The sequence below is a fragment of the Passer domesticus genome, chromosome 1 (genome assembly GCF_036417665.1).
Source record: "Passer domesticus isolate bPasDom1 chromosome 1, bPasDom1.hap1, whole genome shotgun sequence".
In the NCBI taxonomy this organism is placed as follows: Eukaryota; Metazoa; Chordata; class Aves; order Passeriformes; family Passeridae; genus Passer; species Passer domesticus.
Genome location: NC_087474.1, coordinates 41,212,787 through 41,229,672, shown reverse-complemented (window position 1 = coordinate 41,229,672; position 16,886 = coordinate 41,212,787). Strand labels below are relative to the sequence as shown.

General features: G+C 47.9%; 1 protein-coding gene and 1 long non-coding RNA gene across 2 annotated transcripts in view; one reads left to right on the top strand and one right to left on the bottom strand.

Annotated features, from left to right (window-relative positions):
* Window positions 1–4,795: 4,795 nt before the first annotated feature.
* On the bottom strand, window positions 4,796–7,243 carry LOC135297790 (uncharacterized). The gene is made up of 2 exons (XR_010359733.1): window positions 7,204–7,243; window positions 4,796–6,534 (listed from the first exon to the last, which is right to left on the bottom strand). It is a non-coding gene; the product is annotated as an uncharacterized LOC135297790 (long non-coding RNA).
* A 10-nt stretch (window positions 7,244–7,253) lies between these two features.
* The window catches only part of LOC135297771 (uncharacterized), a 64,232-nt gene continuing 54,599 nt past the window's right edge, over window positions 7,254–16,886 (top strand). The window contains exons 1-2 of the mRNA XM_064415688.1: window positions 7,254–7,422; window positions 9,297–9,355. Coding sequence (XP_064271758.1) covers window positions 9,337–9,355 — 19 coding nt within the window. The 5' untranslated portion in view covers window positions 7,254–7,422; window positions 9,297–9,336. The remainder of the gene's footprint in view (window positions 7,423–9,296; window positions 9,356–16,886) is intronic.

The following is a 16,886-nucleotide window of genomic DNA, read 5'->3' as shown; positions in this document are numbered from 1 at the left end:
AGGTGAGGCAAATGTGCTGAAATGTCAGGATGTGGAGTGCCAGGAGAACAACCCTTAAAATAGTTGCACCAAAAATAGCCTCTGTGGACAATAGGAGGGGGGTTCGCCTTCATTTATTTCTATTACCAGCTTCTTGACACGCTGTCCCTCGAGCACTCCTGGTCCCAGACAGTGCAGGAGGCACCCCTTTGTCCCACAATATGTGCCACTGCTGCAGTTCCTGCAGGGATGGGAGCACCCACCAACAAGCAAAGTGTGCTGGGGCTGCCACCGCCAGGGGAGGAGACAGTCCCTGGCGTGGCTGCAAACACACCCGCTAAAACTACACCTCCCAGGAGCTTCAGAGCAGCTCTCTGCAAATAGCAGCAAATCCTCTGGCAGGGCCCAGAGGAAATAAGCTGAATGGTGCCTGGTGAGCTGGCAGGGTCTGCACAGGAGCAGGGGACAAGCAGTGATGGTGCAACTCTGGCGGGGGAAGCAGACTCCTACCTCCATCATGCTATCCAGTAACCTGAAAAAATCACCTCTTCCCAATATATCTGCCCTGCAAAGCTGGGCCAGCCATCAGGAACTGCAGCGGTGCCCACACAGTCATCATTCCTCTGGGCAAGCACTTAGATGGTTCTGGAGGAAAAGCCATCCCTCAAGGCTAAATCGGCACACAACTTCAGAGTGAATCAAGAGATGCTGAACAGTACCAGTGTGACCTTAGCAAGGTTTAAATGGAAGGACCTTTGTTTTCTTCAGGTAAAAAAGTTGAAAAACCAGATGTGTAGCCAAGTCACCACATGTCTGAGCACAATGGTCTCAGGACTAGTTATGCCAGACTTAACTCTCGGTAAGAGGCAGGACCCAAGGCAGGGAGGGGAAACCTCCAAGGAGAACAAAAACATAGGAAATACTCACATTTTGGCACGCAGTGAAGTGCAGCTATGTCAGCAAAACTTGTTTTCCAATACATGCAATGAACATAGGTGGGAATTCAGAGCTGGATTTGCAGCCAGCAGCTTACAATTCAGTGTGATGACTCAGGACTTTCAGTTGCTCTGCAAGCAAAGGCTGCTCTGAACGAACTTACTCAGATAGAATTTCTATTTTCCATGACAAGAGGCCATGTCTCACTCTCCTAGCTCTTTTCCTGATAAAGCTAATATTGCTCACTCACAGCATTTCAGAGATTTTGTATGCAGTCACCACAGCCCTGAAGTGCTGTAACCATTGTTTGTTGGCTTTATAGTCACCGTTTCTGTTCTTAAAAGCGATGTTGTCACACTTTTTCTGAAATCTATTATCTGATGCTGTATCTGCCAGGTCTCCCTGTGATCAGAGGGTGAAACAGTCATTCATTCTGTCATTCCTCTCCCTCGGGATGAGCTGTTAGAGGCGACTCCTACTCCTGATTTTGGTTTTGTAACAGGGTCGTGGTGTATTTCTATGTTCTCCCTGTGCAGCATCACCCTGTGCAAGTCCAAAGGGTCCAACCTCTCCTTGAAGCAGAGGGCTCCCAACACCTCCAGTGCTTTGCCTGCCTCCAGGTGACAGCAAAGATGGGAGTAAGATTTATTCCTAGGTCAGGGGTAATTAGGTAACACAGGGTTTGGAATAAATGAAGCATAAACAATTCAGGTGTTGGTAAGTATGACATAGAAGTAAATCTGAGTGAAGCTTTGACTGTTTCTAGAGTTGAGTGAACACAGACATTGAAGTGCTTGGGAAGGTACAGGAAGGAGGCAGATTGTAGCCTTCGGAAGCATAAATCATAGACTGTATCTATCTTCTCCAGTCATTAGGAAAAAAGAATGAATGGCAGAAAAAGAGAAAGGAGAGTAGGTCAACAGAGAAGGGTTAAAGGTTAATTTCCTGATTGCTGGGATATGAAAGGTAATGGCCCCACATGCCTGTGAATTTCCTTTCAAAAGAGGCATCATCATTTAATGCACTCTTTTATTGCCCCTTTCACATCAGTTTCCTCGTATTCCAAAACAGCCTTTTCTTCTGCTGTTAAGCATTACATTTCACATACTGTGGACCATGACAGTTTTGACATGCTAGGTAAGGGCAGTAAATCTCCTAGAAAAATAACCTACTCCTGCTGAAGGTAACGGGACCTCTGCCACTGGTGGCTGTGGCAATGCGGAAGGTCCACTTCTGATGACTAATGGCATTAGTCACATTTTTACTGGAACCCCTTGTTTCTGAACAATTCCAAAGCATTTGTTCAGAGAGCTCAATTTAAATGCAAACATTGCAGCTTGTGTTCCATTTTATGACATCATGAGCTCCTGAACTCCGGTTTATGTCACCTGTAGTCTGCAGGCTGCCCACTGCTCTCATCTTAAGTGGAGGATTTGCATTTTGGAGGGCAGGTGGCAAACAAAGGACTCTTTCTTACAAACATTGTATGTGAAACTATGGGAAAACTATATGGGAAAGCACAAGAAGCAGTCTATGTGTTAAACCAAAGTTTTACAAGGTTGAAAGGTTGCAAGGTGATGGTGGCAATCGTGATCCCTCCCTGGTCATTTTCTGCTGTTATATGAATTGGCAGGCCCGTTGAAAATGATGAGCATTGACCCCTCCCGCCAGATTCAGTCAATTCAACTCAGACATCCTTCAGTAATAAATTATTTTTTTAGGCCTTCTGCTATGGCCCAGCTCCATCATTCCTGATAGAGGACTAAGGACACGACAAGGGATGCCCCCCGGGCCACTCTGCAGCTTTGTAGCCATATGTGGGAATCTCCCCCAGGGTTTCCTAAGTCCTGTCCCTTAGAGGGTTTCCAGACCCACATGTGCTGCAGAAGGGTCCAAAAAAGTCCTTCCTGGAGTAGAGGGAGGGAAGCAGAGGGCTGTCTCTTCCCCAAGCCCCATGGGAAACTGGCAAGCCTCTGAAGGTCTGAGCTGCAGCCTGCTGCTTTTAGCACTTCTATTACTGCAAGTGTGTGGCCTCATGTGGGTTCTAGATGGGCAAATCATTTTTGCTGTGCCTTGATCTCTCAGCTAAGTTCAGGGCCCCATTTTGTGTATGATTATTTTGTGGTCACTGGTGTCTAGGTCCTAAATAGACATGGCAGAGCAAGGCAATATTATCTCTCTATTGCAGGGAAAAGGGCTGGCAGCTGACAGGAGAGCAAGGCAATGGTACCCACAGCTCAGGGCAAGAATAAAACCAGATCTACAAAGTGTGCCCCCAACACAACCACAAGCTCACCCTTTGTCTTTGTAAGGCTTTTCAAGTCAAGCTCTGCTGCTCAGAGAGAAGAGCCCACAGGATTATAATGGGTAAATGGGGTTTGCCAGCTTCTGACAGGGCTAATACAGCACCCACCCTGTTCTCACATACTGCAAATAAATCAGTGTTCACCTGCTGCTTTTTGGAGAGGAGCTAGAAGTGTCTGGGTAATCAGAAGGCAGCTCTGAACATGTCATGAAGGTTGCCTGATGGCTGAACTGCCTGCCCCTAAAAGGATGTTAAATGATGACGTACAGATCCAGTGCATGCAACTTACTTTTGTGTCCTCCAACTATGCCAAAACACTATTTTCACTCCAGCAGAGAGCTGGGATCTACGTAAACAGGCCACTAAATGGAGTTACGTGGTATTGGCATTTCTCAGAACATCAGACACGGATATTGCCATTTTTTGAGACGTGGGATGTAAGATGAATAGATTTCATACCATGACTTCCAAGCCTCCATACCAGGACTTCTGATCAACTGCCCTATTCACTGTAGTTATGGAAGTTATTTATGTTAAACAGATTAAAGGCTGAGCAACTTAGATTTTCTCTGAGTGATTTGTTGTTTCAGCTTCTTTTATGTTAACATCTGTTTGCATTAGTGCGGAAATACCATTCTTGCCTTCCCTTGAGAAAAAAATTTGCTTGTGGACTCAAGTTTATCTACTTCTTGTTAGAGTAGCAATGTCTACTGGGGTGGGGCCAAACAGGCTGGTTCTTGGTGGCCATTACTCAAAAAGCACTTAATTCTTTACACACCTGGTGAGGAAAATTCTATGGCAGAAGCAGTGAGAAAGACTCCATCTTCTTCCACAAAAATAATTTTAGCAGGTTTTCAGCCCAACTCTTTCCCCACTTAAGTCACCAGCCTAATTCCTAGAAATGTACCTTAAAAGCAATTTTATATACTGTAAGTTGCAAGACTCAAAAGTAATCAAGTCCTTCTGCTATTTGCAGCTTTGCTATTCGTTGGCATTAGAGGCAGACTCTTTGGAAACACTTCATAGCACTGTTTAAAGACTTTCAATTTTCTGTTTTGTGTAATGTAACCTAATGTATTCAAAAGTGACTCTGAAAGTATTCTTCTACCGTAAGTATAATGGGATGATTACATTACTACGGAAATTTAGGACATTTATACAAATATGATGACAAATTCTCTCTTTGACTCAGGCTGCTTGTGCATGTTCTCCCCCTCTCTCTCTGCCCGCCCCGCCTCTTGGTCTGTGCTAGTCATGGATTAGTAGATTGGTTCTTATTTTGGAACAATTACCAAAACTCCTGTAGTCCCTCTTGAAAGAGTCTCTTAGGCAAGGAGGGAGAAGCTACAGGTGTATCATACTCAAGCAGGGACAGAGCCCTTGTTCTTCAGCGCCTTTGCCAGGCTCCAAAGCCCCATGTCCCCACCATGGGCAAATGCTTAATTCTACTGGCTGTGCAGCCTGGCTGGGAACACCTGAGCAAGGGATGAGGCAAAGATGTGTCAAAGGGGTGTTTCAGGTGAAGGTGAGCCAGAGGTTTAACCTGAGTACTGCTAGGAGCAGAACAAAGCAGAGTTTTGCAGTATACTTCTTTTGCAACCTGCTCCTCCCGAGCTTTGCTGCTTCTTAGTAGTGCTAAGGGTTTAGAGCATCTGTGCACCAGAAAGCTTTCCTAAATCAATAGTCTCCTGCAGCTACATAAATAGCTAACTGGAGCAAAGATGTTTATTTTTGAAGTGGGAGATGCTGCTCCCGCGACAATGTTTTATTATAATGATTTTGATCCTCAACCTGCAATCTTTACACCAAGACAAGACTCCCCTTGATTTCAGTGCAAGCTTTGTCTGACTAAGGATTTCAGAATTAGCTCTCTGCTTTTATTTTTATTGAAAAACAAGCCTGCACTTGACAAGGAAAAAACAGTAAGTGGATCATGTCAGAGAGACAAGTTCCTATGAGAAATTTCTAGCAGGAAAAACACAGCTTTTTGATTACATAGCAGGAAACTGCAAGGTTAAAGCTTCAAGAGTTTTCTGGGAGAAAAAGATGCTAATGTACTAATGTGAAGGGTACCTATTCCATCAGGGAAAAAAGATGCAAGCCAGCATACACCTCTGCTTCCCCTGTGTCAGAGACTACACCAATGAGTAAAGGCTGCAGCAATGAAATTAATAAAATATAAACATTAGAAATATATTTCCACAAAAATTTAAAACATCCATGGAAATGGACACATTTTGATCTAAGGATTTGATCTGAAGAATACACATCAGTTTAGACATATTTCATGACACTAAAAGGGCCCTGATCCCAAGGAGGATATGATCCTACACAGGAGTGGCAGCTCGGCACCAGCGCATTTCCCTCCAGGAGAACCACCTAAAAACGTGCCATTTGCAGGGAGGAGCCACATGACAATCAAACCCTGCAAAGATGGGGAGCACATAAAGCTCTACAGCTATCAGCAATTGCAGAGACGTGGAAATGGCAGCAGAGGGGCTGGGGTGTGCCTGCCCAGGGTGGGGGGCTGCCCACCAGCCCTGCTGTGTGGTGCAGACAGGCAAGAGGAACCAGGGAAGAGGGGCGGCTGCAGGTCTGGAACACTGGGAATGGAACAGGCAAATGCAGAGCTGGGGCTTCACTCTGGACTTGTCCCCTGCCCCCCAGCATCAGTGGACCCAAAAAACCCCCTATGATAAGATGTCAGCAGGGTAGGGGCATCTACTGCCTGGTCTGGCAAACAGAGTGTCTGGGTGGGTTTGGTGATTGGGGTTTTTTTGGAGGGGGAAGTGCAGTTTGGGAGTCATGGGGTTTTTTCCTGCTTTACATACTAAATCTCCCCTGGAAGCAGAGGAGGGTTGTGAACGTGTCGCTCAGCCCGCTGCTTGCTGAGCCCTGGTATGTGCTGCGGTGCCCTGCTGATGCAGGTGGGTGCTCCCAGAAGTTCGTCCCAGCTCTCGCTTGTCCCAAAGTCACGTTTGACACAAAATCGGGATGCAGGCACAGACACAGCAAGGTGAAATGTGCGGGTGTATTCTCCGGAGGGGTGGGGGTAGCGAGATGCCACACTGAAGAGCAGCAGCCCCGCTGCCCAGAAGAGGGGTCAGGAGCCTGGATTAAGTAACTCGGTGTCCTCAGGCACCAGATTTCAGCGGAGGGGAGCAGCGGGGGTCAGGTGCCAGCCAAGCCTGCTGCTTCTCCAGCTCTCGGCGTGGGCAGCAGGCAGGAGACAAGGACCCTGGCAGGGCGGGTGTTCCCCGCAGAAGGCTGCACCAAACACTCATCTTCAGAAGCGCAGGTTCACCAGCACCACGCTGTAAAAGCGAGCTGTCAGCTCACCCTCACCGCGAGCTGACAGTCCCTTTCAGTGAGAACGTGCAGCCCTCCCGACCCCGCTTTTCCAATAGAAAACCCCGGGGTCAGCGTGCTTAATGAAACTCATCCCACCATAGGCGTGGACCGCAGGCGCTGTCCCCACGCCAGCAGAGCGCGGGGTGCGGGGACAGGGGCGGCTCCTCCCGCCGTCCCCCCCGCACACCGCTCTGCCCGCCTGGGCACGGCCTGGCCACGCCGGCTCCCGTTCCCCCCGCTCGCCCGAGCCGCGGAACCTTCGCCACCGGGCACTCACTGCGGCGGCGCTACGCAGCGATCGGTACCGACCCCGGGGGGGCCAGGGCAGGGCAGGGCAGGGCCCCCCGGGAGCGGCACCTCCGACGGTGCGGACCGGCCGAAGCTGCGCGGGGTCCCCGGCCGGCCGGGATGGACGGGGGTGGGGAAGGGGCGTCGGGGACGCGGCGCTCCGGAACGGAGCCGCTCCCGATCCGCCCCCGCTCCTTTCCCGCGGCATTCCAGAGCGCGGCGCGTCCCGCCCGCGGCGTGGCACGGCGTGGCACGGCGTGTCGCGGTGCTCCCCCCGCCGCCCCCCGCGGCCGCCGCCCGGCGGGTCCCGCCCGGCTCCGCAGTGCCGGGGGCTGCCCCGTCACCTGATCGCCGCCGCGCGCGCGCGCTCGCCGCACCGCCCCCCCGGCACCGGCCGGCCCCCCCTCCCCGCGAACGGGGGCGGGGGTGCCTGGTATATACGGCCCCGCCGCCCCCGCCCCTGCCTGCCTCCTGCAGTACGGGAGGCTGCGAGCCGCCGCCGCGCCGCGCCGGGCCGGGCCCCGGCAGGTGGGCGAGCCGTGCCGAGCCGGGGCTGCTGCGGGGTGAGTGCGCGGGCGGCGGGCGCGGGGCTCCGGCCCCCCCATCCCATCCCATCCCATCCCCTCCCCTCCCCTCCCCGTGGGGGGCGGGGGAGCGGCGCCGCTGCCGCCGCCGCCGTGGGAAGGTGCCGGGGGCGGCGGCCCCGGGGCTCTCCCGGGGCGAACCTGTTGCGGGGCTCGGGGGGCCGGGGGGCGTGGGCGGGGGTGCGGACTTCGTGGGGGGCGCGGTGCAGCCCCGCGGACCCGCAGCGGTGCGGCCGGCCGGGATGCGGAGCGGAGCGTCTCGTCCCGCCCGCCCCGGGGTCGCGGTGCCGCTGCGGGCGGATGCTCGGCCGGGGCCGGGCACCTGCACTACGGCAGCCCGGGGGCGCCGTCCTGGCTGGCCCCGGGCGCTTCCCGGAAAGTTTCTAGAACTCCTTAAGATGGGGAGTGGCATTAACAAAACCCCGATGCCGGGGCCCGCCGGCCGGTGAGGATGCTGGGGTGCGGCGCTCGCCTCGGCGCGCTGCCCTTCCCGCAGCGCTGCGCTGCGCGGAGGAGCCGTGCGCGGCCCTGCCCGGGCAGCTGCGGGGCGGTGCGGGGCGATGCGGAGCCCGCTGCGGGCGCGGCGCAGTCGGGGCTGGCAGGACACGCGTCCCTGGGAGCAGCTGCGGGGAAGAGGGTGCTGCTGTACCTCTGCTGTCGGGCTGTGTGCTTCTGGTCTCAGTTGGGTTTTGTGGGGTTTTTTAGTTAAAATTCCTCCAAACTTAGGGGGCATCACGTTCTAGGCACTATGTACCCCATAAGGGGCAAGCAAAAGCACAATTAATTACTTTAACCTTTCGTTGGGAAATACAGTATATGAAAAAGCGCTCTTCTTGAAAAAGCTGGTGTGTCGGGAAGGGCAGCCGCTTTCCAGGAGTGCGCTTTTGCCAGGCAGATTTTGGGATGCAGGCACTGGGCTGGCATGCGCAGGAAGGTTCCAGAACAGCGGTGGCGCCTGTTGCCCGGGCAAGGGGACACTCCAGAGCGCCCACCTCTTCCTGGGGACTGCGCGAGGGGAATGAGCAATCAGGCTTCCGCACCGACACGGCACATGTCGCTGTCACCCGGGAGGGGGATGCCAAGGGGAAGCTCGAGCGCTGCGTGCTCGGGATGAGGAGAGCTCGGCTGCCCTCGTGCAGTCGTGGTTTGGTGACCAGGCTGGAGCTCGGTGCAGTCATTAGCGGGGAGCACGCCTTTGCTGTGCTGCTTCTGAGGACGTGGTGTTGAGAAATCCAGGTTGCCACAACCTGAAAGAAGTCTAAAATGGCCATAGTGGGTGATGCTGCTCCCTTTTAGCAATAATGGCTTCTAGCAAGCCCTCTCCCTCTGCAGTAGGGCACGAGCTCTCCCGGTAGCATATGCTGCAGGATGGGTTCTTTTTGCTTTTTAACAAACTAGACCAATTACACAAAATCAGCTGAGAGGGGTGACCTACTTGGAGGGAGAAGAGGGAAAAAAGTGTTTGAGAAGGAGACCTTGATTTTAAATGTCACCTTGTGTGTCCTACCTTTGTCCTAACCAAGCAGGGTCGTGAGCTCTGAAGGTGTGAACTGCATGGCTCAAGGGCTTGCTCCCCACCCACCCCCGACCCCCTTTCTGCTTCAGCAGGAAAGAAATAGTTACTCATGAAGGGACATTTCAGGTGTTTCTTAAACATTCTTGCATTAAAGCTGTAGCATCAAGAGGTTAAAATACCTAGAACGTTTCTCCTTACCCTGCCTTTCACACACCACGTTTAAAATTAGAACGTCATTAGCAAAATTGTAGGTGGCTCTGGGGAAGCAGGGGATATTTTGTGGCTGAAAGTCACAAAGCCATCAAATAACCTCTTAAAAAATACCTGGGTCTTGCAGGTCTTCAACATGGCTGGCACTGACACAGCTACCTTCCTGCATGCGGCTCAGTGCAACGTGTAAGTACAAGAGACTTTTCCATGAATTTTGTGTGTGTATGTGTGTGTTTGTGTCTGTGTGTGTGTGTGTATTTTAGTAGATTAATGGTCGCTTCCCCCCGCTTTAAATAGGTGGGTTGATTGCGACAAACGGGGAACGTAGCATATTGCAGATGTTTTTGGTTCTGGGGCATCATGGGTAATATCTGAAAGGCTCTGCTTTTCATACCAAAAAAAAAAAAGTAATTAGGAAAGAATTTACCTGTGTTTTCCAGTGCTTGCATTATCAGCACATGTCCTGTGTTAAAGAATGAGATGTATTTCAAATAATTTGTGACAATGTGATGGCCTTGCTTGAACCATTAAAATGTTGGAAGGTAGGTACCCAAGGCTCCCATTAATACCACTCAACAGCCAAGGAGCAAATGAAAACTGAAAAGTAAGGTATGGTAACGAATTCAACTTATTTAATGCGGAAATAGTCTTTTTAATGTAAAAACAATTAAAACTGTCTTACCAGCATGAAACATCGACGTATTAAATGCGCGTTCAGAAGGGAAGAGTTGGCCGCATTTCACCGCAGGTTAAGTAATTGTGGGTTCACACGGCTCTGTCAAATACATCCTGAGGAATATTAGTTCGAGAAGTAAGGTTTCTTCACAATATGCCTGCATTTTACCTTAAAAAGAAGTCCATATTTCTGAAAACTCTTGCTACTGCATATAGGCATGATGGCTGTCTGGCTGTGTAAGGGCGGTTTTTAAAAGATGCTGTGGAGAGGAAAAATAATGGGTGCTGATAAGATCAGTTTTAAAAATAGAAGGAATGGAAGAATTGGGCCTTCTTGTGAAAACTGTGTCCTACCTTACTATTTCCCCTTTAATCCATCAAGCTGAGATGCTCCATTTTGACTTGTATTAACATAATATTGTTGGCCACTGTTAGAGAGTCTTGCGTTTTAAAAGATAGATGAGGGGTTTAGTTAAACAGAGAGTACATAAACCCGGGAGAATGTTCTATTACTTTAAATTGTTTTGAAAACAGAACTTGTTTTCTGTACTCTAGCAGTGTCTTCAATATTCTCTCACAGTGTGTACTTGGTATTTCATGATAAGGTATGTCTGCCTCAAATCACATAAATGGGGGTTAAGTAAATGTGACATTCTTTCGTGATAAACTTGTCCTTTACTGTTCTTATGAATGGTTAAATTCATGTGTTTATTGAAAATCTCATAACCTGGGTTTCACAAGCATAAAGTTTTTAACATTCTTTTCACATACTGTGCGTTTGCGTAGCGTCAATGTGTATGCATGGTGCAAGGAGAGAAAAGAGCACTATTTACTTCATCTTATTTCACCCATTGCATTTGATAGCTCATATGCAGATAGAGTGAGGTTGATATACAGGATGTGTGCGTGGAAAAATCCTCGTTCTTGAAATATATTTAGAATTAAAAATTGACCAATATAGGCTTGCCTGGTTTTGGGGAGGAGTGGGTGCTTTGAAGACGGGTTGTGTTTTTTCCTTCCGGTAATTAATTTTTAAAGAAGTGGTTTCCTAGTTTAAGAAACCAGCAAGGGAGGGAGAGATGCAAGACGTTATTACAAGAAAAGGTCAGTACTATCCTGTTCCTTCATTGTTTCATTCATGGGTTTGGTTTGGTTTTTTTTTTTTCTCAGTGTCTGACGTGCCAAAAGATTATTCTGGAGGGGAGGGAAAGAACAGAATGTGTTTATAAGGTAGACACATGTATCGGAGGGAATGCTTAATTAGGAAATTGTGATACAGCCCTACAGCCTAATGGAGTGAGAAGATGACAATTCTCAGCCAGCTGGGTGGGGCACAATGCAGTGCTAACTGTAAGCCTTTTGTCTAATAAAAATGCCTGAAACAAAGTGGTTGACTGGCAGTCAGCATCCCACTTGACCTTTTTAAAACCAGGAAAACAAAGTTAATGAATGTATCTTTCAGTCGCCATCCTGTATATCGGGATTTTTGTGCATTACTGGGAGAGCCACGACTCTGGCAGCTTTGGTTCTTATCGCAGCATGGCTGTTCAGAGTTTGAAAGATGATTTGTGAAATTGTGCCTATTGAAATTACTAAAGCCTCGAGCGAAAGAAAGCCCTGTATACAGCTGCTAAACTACTTTGCCTGACTGGTTTTGAGGCTTCTTTTCTTGTCAGTGCAATGAACTAACTTCACCAGAGTTTCGCAGGGCTGCTGGAAAATACAAATCTTCCTGTTCCTAAGCTGTGCTTTAAGTCTCCTGTATTACTGAATAGTTGGAATTACTAGATAATTACAGCAAACCCAGTGCATTATGTAAGTTAAATGTAGACATTGTTTAAAACTTTATTTTAATGAGGTAAGGCATTCCTAAACGCTCTTGCTAGAAAAATGATTTTGAGCTTTTTTTTTTAAATGCTGAAAATACTGCATGACTATTAAAGAATTTGTAGCATTTCGTAAGCAGGATACTGACAAGACGCTGTTGTTTTTTAATGCTCTAGAATGTAAAATCAAGTCTAATAGTCCCAGATATGTGTGAGCAGCTATTTACGTGTTGCTAAATTTGAAACAGTATAAATTGTATCGCTTGTGCAAGACTCTGGTAAGCCTGCATCTATTGAAAATGGTGTAGAAGAGTCTGTTCTGATGCAGATCATCAGCGTGAGGGGAATTTTATATGGTTGTGAGATACCTTGGAAACAGAACTAATATTTGTGCTGGTTTGTTAGTACATTAAATGCTTAATTACTTCCTTTGAACGCGATTGAGGAGGTTGATTTACAAATTAATACTTGTTTTTAATGCTAGGTGACAGTATCGCCGCTGAAATGCAGAATTCTCCGTGGTTTACACTTTCTGTAGAGACAAACAATTTAATTTGCATGTATCAAAAAGAAAATGGTGGCTTCTCATCTCTCGGTGAAGACTGAATAGAAAACTGATGTGGTGATGCCTTAACACTGGGGCACTGTTTCGCAGAGAATAATGTATGTGCTGAACTGTCATCATAAAATTAGACAAACTTTTTAATGAGCAGCGAACGTTTCAAGATGCAGTTCCTTTCTGCTGCACTTAACGTCTGAATGTTATAACGGGTGTCTGTGTTAACAGAACACACTCAGGCTCACGTATTGTGTTAGAGATAAAACAGGGAATAGGCTAGAGAGGGGAAGTGTGAGTGCTATCCAGGAACTGATTTTTCTTAGGCTTGCTGTAGAATATTCAATAAGATGAAAAAGTATAAATGGTAAATGGTACATATTTATCATCTGAGCATTATTGATCTGGATGAAAAGAAAACAAGTAAAAATCAGCATTTTAAACAGAACTTAAAAATGAATCTCTAAGACTTTGAAACCTGTAATCAATGTAAATTGGAGGGGAGGAGAAGGAAAGGATTGGGGGAACAGTTGCAGGCACTGAGCACATGTTCTACTTCTTCAGCTTTGTCAAGGAAATAGGTATCGTGATGAAGAAGATAAAGCAACCACCTAAATTTACTGGATTTCAAATCAACTAGTAGCACTTCTGAATTTTGCGGGGTATTGCTGCAAATCAGCAGTGTTGTGTCTGTGCTTTGTTGGAGCAGCAGACCTATTTGCAAAGCTGTTTGTCACACTGTCGTTTTTATTATAATAAGGCTTATATGGAAATACTCCTGCAATGCATCTGAAGAAAAGACGAATGGCAGCATTTATAGGAGGTGGCAGATTATACCACAGTGCCTGCGTGGGGAGGAGGGGGTTGGTGTCATTTCTCCCAGCCCCCGTACTAAAGAGGGATTGACATTACTTTGTTTAATTATGAGGCACGTTGCGCTGGACTAATGTAAAGATTAACACAATGGGGCCCTTAACCTGGTTAAGGAGCCGGGGTCCTGCCCCAAGGTAAATAATGAATACGAGTTTGTTTGCCCAGTGGGTCTTACTGGGTGGAAAAATGGCTGGGAGTCTGCTCCTTTTTCTTTTTAACTGTTTGTCTAGCATATAAATCAATTAAAATTAGGAGTGTTTTGCAAGAAGGCTGGCCTTTCTAAACAAACCAAGAGACTTGGATTTTGTTGTTTTATTTCCACTGAAGGGTCTGATCCCATTTTAATACTTTTGAACTTTAAAAGCAAACCCATCAATTTCAAGATAAGGAAAAATAAATGGTGACCACTTTAGCTGATATAAAGCCACAGCTGCCCTTGTGGACTCATTCTGTTCATCCTCTGTAGTGATTGTGGTCCTCTGTAATGCAGCAATATGATGTTAATTCTTGCAAATTTGGAATTTAATTTTTCTTGACGCATAAAGGAGACAAATCTGAGCAGGGAGGTAGAGATGAGGAAAAAAATGTGGATTTTCTCTTTGTGAAAGACTGTTTTCCCTCCTGAATATATTTAATTTCTCCGTCTTACTTAAGTGAAGGATGTAAATCCTGAAGGAACATGCAGGCTTTATGTGCAGGAAGTTGCAAAGCTGGACTCAAGTTCCTTGGCATTCTGATGGGTCACACATCCCCTGTGGACCTCACCTGGGATGAATAGCTTTGGCTGAGTTTTCGGCTGTTCTTGATTCTGCTGAAAACCTATGTTTGTCTTGGAGGCTGACAGATAAGAAATCATTAATTTTTAGGATTTACTAAAGTGTGAGCCTAAATTAGAATGCTTCTGAAAACAGATCTAGTTTAGATTTAGGCTACAACTGGGGGTGAAAAAAGATTGTAAATTATCATTTTGGTTAACTATCAAGGCAACGATGCCGCAGACAGTTTTGGAGCACTCTGCAGGAAAATGGCTGCCTTCGTTTTTCTTGGCTGGGCTGACAGCAGTGAGCTCTGCCCCAAGTCATCGCTGCTGGCTCGTGGTCCCAGTAGCTCAGCTGAGGTGCACCTTGCACTCCTGGCATCCTCTGCTAGCACCGGCTCCGTGCTCTCACTCACACTGCCAGCAGGCTGTGAACTTTCATCCTGAGCAGCTTGACTCATCGAGACCTTTTAAAGCAAATATTAACAAGGCAGGGACCAAAACACTGCTGGGGAATGGTGCTGCTGACTGCAGTTGAGCCGAGGTGTTCCCTGCTGGTGGCCACATTGTGGCTGTGCATCCCCTTCCCCTGGCACAGCATCCTCCTGAGAGAGGAGGGTCTGCAAAAGGCAACAGAAAAGAGTCTCTTACCACCTGTTTTCCAATTTAGAGTTAGCCAGCTTACCAGAACAGGGTAGTCTTGCCTAAAGAATGAAAAATCTAGCCCTCAGTGACTGATGCCACATGTGTCACAAGTGATCATCAGCCTCGCTGTGCCAGAGCAGGTACCAGTGCTTTGGCACTAGCTCTGCTTGCAAGTCACCATTAAGGGCTTGCAGATCCATTGGAAGCCAGTGGAAATGCTTTTGGCATGCTGTGGCACATGTGGTGTAGGTGAAGATGCTGGTGGCTGTACCTTTACAGCTCTGCTCTTGGCTGATGTGCAGGTGCAAGGGGGCCAAGCAAAGACCAGACACGAGGCTGGACAAAACCCCACACTCCTAGTGTGGGTTATGCCCTGCTTTCCCCCCATCCCACTCTGGTATGTTACTGGTTTTGGGAGCTATTGAGTGTGGGCACAGCCTGAGGAGCCTGGAGCTGGTACTGGCAGGGAAAAGCTTCCTCCGGAAAGGGAGGATGGTGTTGCAGCTGATTTCAGAAGTACAACCTCTTCAGGTCTTCCAGTGGGTTTCCAGCTAGGCTGTAAAAGTTTTTTCTTTTCCGTCAATGCTTCTTCTTTAAAAGTTAAAGGCACTGCCTGGTGTCTAATTCTAGGACTGAAGGCTGGATGTGCAGGGACTTAGGATGGCTCAATCTGTCACAGATGCCAAGCCTGACCTTGGACACACAGATAAGCTTCCCTCTAGCATTACTTTTTCAGCAAAGACTCAGGTGAGGTGGCAGAAATGATGTTTATCGACATCTTCCAAGCATGCTGTGAGGTCTAATATTTGTAAATATGTTTGTGGTTCTTTGAGAAGAAGGGCAGTCTGCTTCTGGCTGGCACTCCTACTTCCTAAGCCACTTTGGTTAGGAGTGAGGTGGGAAGCATGGTTTGAATCTCCACTCCTCAAAACCTACTCACCAGGGGCTCCTTTAGCAAACAGGGACAGATTTCCTGGATAAAGGGTTTGATCCCCAGAGTGCTTGAATGCATTATCCAGCTGGCTGTCAGTATCAGAGCTGCTGGAGTGGGGAGTGTACAGGGTTGCATGCAGTGTTCTTTTGGATAACGGAAGATGCTTTTTCCTTTGTTTTGTGTTTCAAGTGAAAACAAAGTCTGCTGGCAAGAGAAGACTCAGAAGCACAGTGTGCTCTGTAGTCTGCAAAGGGGGCTTTGACACTGCTTGGAGCCGAGCAGCTGGAGTGAGGATGGGATTTACTGCTGTGAGTGATGTGCTCTCTTCCCTCTGTGGTGTTCTCAGTGGGAAGGCTCCACATCTGCCTGTGACTTTTGCCCCTGGACAGCAGCACTTGCTGGATTATGGAGGCTGTCATTTATCATCACTGTCTCCGACTGTAAAAGACAGTCCAGTGCTCCTGACAAAGTGATGGGAGGACTGGGTATGGTCGAGAAACAGCTTGCAGGCTTTTTTAACTAAAAGTGATTTCAGAGGAAGTAAAGGAGGTTGGGAGAGAGGTAAAGACTCCCGAAGACCTACAGCAACAACTTTAAAACCTTGCACAGAGGGTTGAAATTTGCATAAAGAATGGGAAGTTGAAAAAATAAGTGTGGCTGGCTACAACTGGAGATAGGGATTATTTAAGAAAATAAAGACCGGAAGGACTTGTATTCAGAAAGGTCAGAAGGATTAGGATTCCTTCCAGGGAAAGCCAGTGGTAGGGGAGTTCTCTGGGAGGGAAGATGCAGCATATGTCAGAAAAGGGAACTGGTGGATCACCCTGGTGCTGCAGGGGACTCATCAGGGGTTGTGGGTGCACCAGGTACAGGGAACCTGGGAGCATTTTCTTGCTCTTCATGTGCCAGGAGGCTGGTGTCCAGCTGGGCAACAAGTAGCCTGTTTGAGGGGTGCAGAGGTTGAATGGTAATGGGATTGTAATCCACTTGTAATCCAAAAACCAACATGTCCTGGTACTTGCTAGTTCAATTCTACTCCGATTAAAATCTGCTGGTTTTCTTTTGGTCTCAGCAGGTACAGCTACTATGCCAAAAAGTGTATAAACTACCCAGGTTCAACATGAGCATCTCTGAGAAAGGTGCTGAGTATTCACCTACCTCTTTATATTGAGAGCTGAGGTGCACTGTACTGGTTCTTTTGATTTTTTTCATTTTAGGGCTTGTTAGGTATTCATGCAGTGTCAGTACTCTGGAGACCTCCTGGTTTTCCTCCAGACATGTTTTCAGCAACATAACAGTGACTGTGCAAAACTCATTTGCCTAAGTCCTGAGCAGGGTTGATCAGTTTAAAAGATAATCCAAGAGTGTTAGGAAAGCAAGTTGAAGGTTCCACAAAAATGCAGCAGACACTTCTGTCTGAGTGCATACGGTCACCTAGCAGGGTGCAGTGT